A 2,982-nucleotide genomic window follows, 5' to 3' on the forward strand; every position below is an offset into this window, starting at 1 on the left:
AGTGGCGTTACAGCCCAGAACACAGGCCAACAGGCAGCAGAAGATGTTCAGCTTCATCCTGACAGACTGAAATGTGTGAACTGCAGTTCGTACCAGCCCACAGACATGAGAACAGGAACTCAGATGCCTTCCTTCTTATATCCGTATGTTTTTGCGGTTGATGACTATTGACGCCTCCTTGAATTGTAATCTACAGTAAGAACATATTTTAAAAGAATTCACATGCAATATGTAAAAGACTTCTTGGGTAGCATCCCTGTTGTGGCTTCTCAGTAATCGTACTTTTGGCTCACCTCCTGCAGCATTGTTTAGAATCAAACACTAAACTAAGATGGTGAGCGTGGTTAGCAGTGTATATGAATGTACTTCAGCATTTTAGCTTTGTTACTGTGAGCATGCTCGTGTTAGCATTTAGCTCCAAGCACCATTATTTTTAAGTGCAGCCTTGTAGAGCTGTTAGCTTGGTTGCTGATGTTTTATCCTGATTAACTACTGTAAAACCTATATTTATACAGTATACAAACTGTTTATTTGTGATTCTTCCTCTGTACATAAAGTATTTGACCCTGACGTCTATGTGGTTAATGTTGTGGCCAAGTATGTCCTGTTGTGAACCTTCCCCAGTGCTGACTGCTACTCCAGAAATACAGCTTTAAGTGGTGATACTGTAATGATAAAAATAACTTTGCAAAGAACACTACTTCAGCCATCTTGAAGTTAAGTGTTTATAATAGTTTTAATGTTACAGAATCGATTAAAACACCAAATAAAAGACAGAAATATGGTTTTCCTTAGTTTTGGCATCTTCAGCATTGGCACATTACACTTCACTTTTTATTAGGAAATAAAATGGTACAGTCGAGTCATGAAATAAGGTGACACAAAACAGAAATTAGCGCATTTTGTTTCCAAATGCAGCAACTACAAAAACAAGGATGTGTGCAGTTAAAGGTGGAGAGCGGGTGTCAGGTGTCTCATTCTGTAAAGGGAAACAACAGCACCGGCACCAGAATACATTTTAAAATGTTCATTAGATGAAACTAGAGTTGGAACATTGCAGGTGAGATAGAGTCAAGCCATTTAAATGTAGCTTTAGCACCACCTATATGTCAAATGCTGTCCAAAATTGTGTGATGATTCATATAATTTTCACTTAATTTTTTGACATATAAAACATTATGATCAACTTCAAACAATGTCACACATTGAAAATCGTTCACATGTACAGTTTCTGAATGATAAATGGTGTAATTATGGTGATTTAAACAAACAAAACAAAAAGGAAGGGAAAAAGACAACAGGCCTTTTAAATTTGCTGGCAGGTTTTGGAGTTCTGAGTGTTTATTATTGTGCATTTAAATATATCAGTCATAACAATGATAATTNACATTGAACTTTAGCTGCTCATTGATGTTACGAGACCACAATGTTTAAGGGTTTATAGCCAGGTCTTCACAAATAAATCTCAAAAATGTGAATCATATTCTCATTTTAGTTGCCACAGGAGACCAAGTTCTGTCCACCAAGTTGTAAGTTCAGAGTTCAATGAAATTTTCTACGTTGAGCGATAAATGTGTTCTGACAAACAGAAGTTCTACTGTTGCCAAGTCTAATAAATTTATGTAACTCAGAGTTATGCAAAGAGGTAATCACAAAAAGCAGACATCTGACAGAATGTTTGCCGTGTCCATCAGCTACATACTCATCTATTTGTCAGTCTTTTCTGGTCTCATTCTCTCCAAGATGATGATTTGCTGATGATTTTCTATAATAAATAAGACATGCAATCTGCTAGACTACAACAACACCTTTTGCTGTTTTCTAACATTTTATAGACAAAATGATTACTTGATTAGTTTAGAATGAAGTTGTTGATAGTGAGAAAAAAACCATAAAGCGTAGTTCACACCTCTCCCAACTTCCTGAGATGATGTGTCTTATCTGATACAGACTTTTCCTTGACTTGTAAAAGTGTCTGAAGTATTTTAATTTAACAAAAAAAAAAACAACTGCATAAAACAGATAAGTACAAGTGTTTTATAGGATTGATTTGATCATTTCTCACCTGCAGTGGCGTTACAGCCCAGAACACAGGCCAACAGGCAGCAGAAGATGTTCAGCTTCATCCTGACAAACTGAAATGTGTGAACTGCAGTTCGTACCAGCCCACAGACATGAGAACAGGAACTCAGATGCCTTCCTTCTTATATCCGTATGTTTTTGTGGTTGATGACTATTGACGCTTTCTTTAATTGTAATAGACTGAATTGTAAGACTTCACATGCAATATGTCAAAGACTTCTTCGGCAGCATCCCTGTTGTGGCTTCTCAATAATCGTACTTTTGGCTCACCTCCTGCAGCATTGTTTAGAATCAAACACTAAACTAAGATGGTGAGCGTGGTTAGCAGTGTATATGAATGTACTTCAGTATTTTAGCTTTGTTACTGTGAGCATGCTCGTGTTAGCATTTAGCTCCAAGCACCATTATTTTTAAGTGCAGCCTTGTAGAGCTGTTAGCTTGGCTGCAGATGTTTTATCCTGATTAACTACTGTAAAACCTACATTAATACAGTATACAAACTGTTTATTTGTGATTCTTCCTCTGTACATAAAGTATTTGGCCCTGACGTCTATGTGGTTAATATTGTGGCCAAGTATGTCCTGTTGTGAACCTTCCCCAGTGCTGACTCCAGAAATACAGCTTTAAGTGGTGGTACTGTAATGATAAAAATAACTTTGCAAAGAATACTACTTCAGCCATCTTGAAGTTAAGTGTTTATAATAGTTTTAATGTTACAGAATCGATTAAAACACGAAATAAAAGACAAAAATATGGTTTTCCTTAGTTGTGGCATCTTCAGCATTGGCACATTACACTTAACTTTTTATTAGGAAATAAAATGGTACAGTCGAGTCATGAAATAAGGTGACACAAAGCAGAAATTAGCGCATTTTGTTTCTAAATGCAGCAACTACAAAA

General features: G+C 36.4%; 1 protein-coding gene across 1 annotated transcript in view; it reads right to left on the reverse strand.

Annotated features, from left to right (window-relative positions):
* The window catches only part of LOC103370623 (uncharacterized), a 28,012-nt gene extending 25,866 nt beyond the window's left edge, over positions 1-2,146 (reverse strand). The window contains exon 1 of the mRNA XM_008299742.1: positions 2,066-2,146. Within this exon, the coding sequence (XP_008297964.1) occupies positions 2,066-2,126 (61 nt within the window). The 5' untranslated portion in view covers positions 2,127-2,146. The remainder of the gene's footprint in view (positions 1-2,065) is intronic.
* Positions 2,147-2,982: the final 836 nt, after the last annotated feature.

Source organism: Stegastes partitus, unplaced genomic scaffold (assembly GCF_000690725.1).
Source record: "Stegastes partitus isolate 25-593 unplaced genomic scaffold, Stegastes_partitus-1.0.2 Scaffold1453, whole genome shotgun sequence".
NCBI lineage: Eukaryota > Metazoa > Chordata > Actinopteri > Pomacentridae > Stegastes > Stegastes partitus.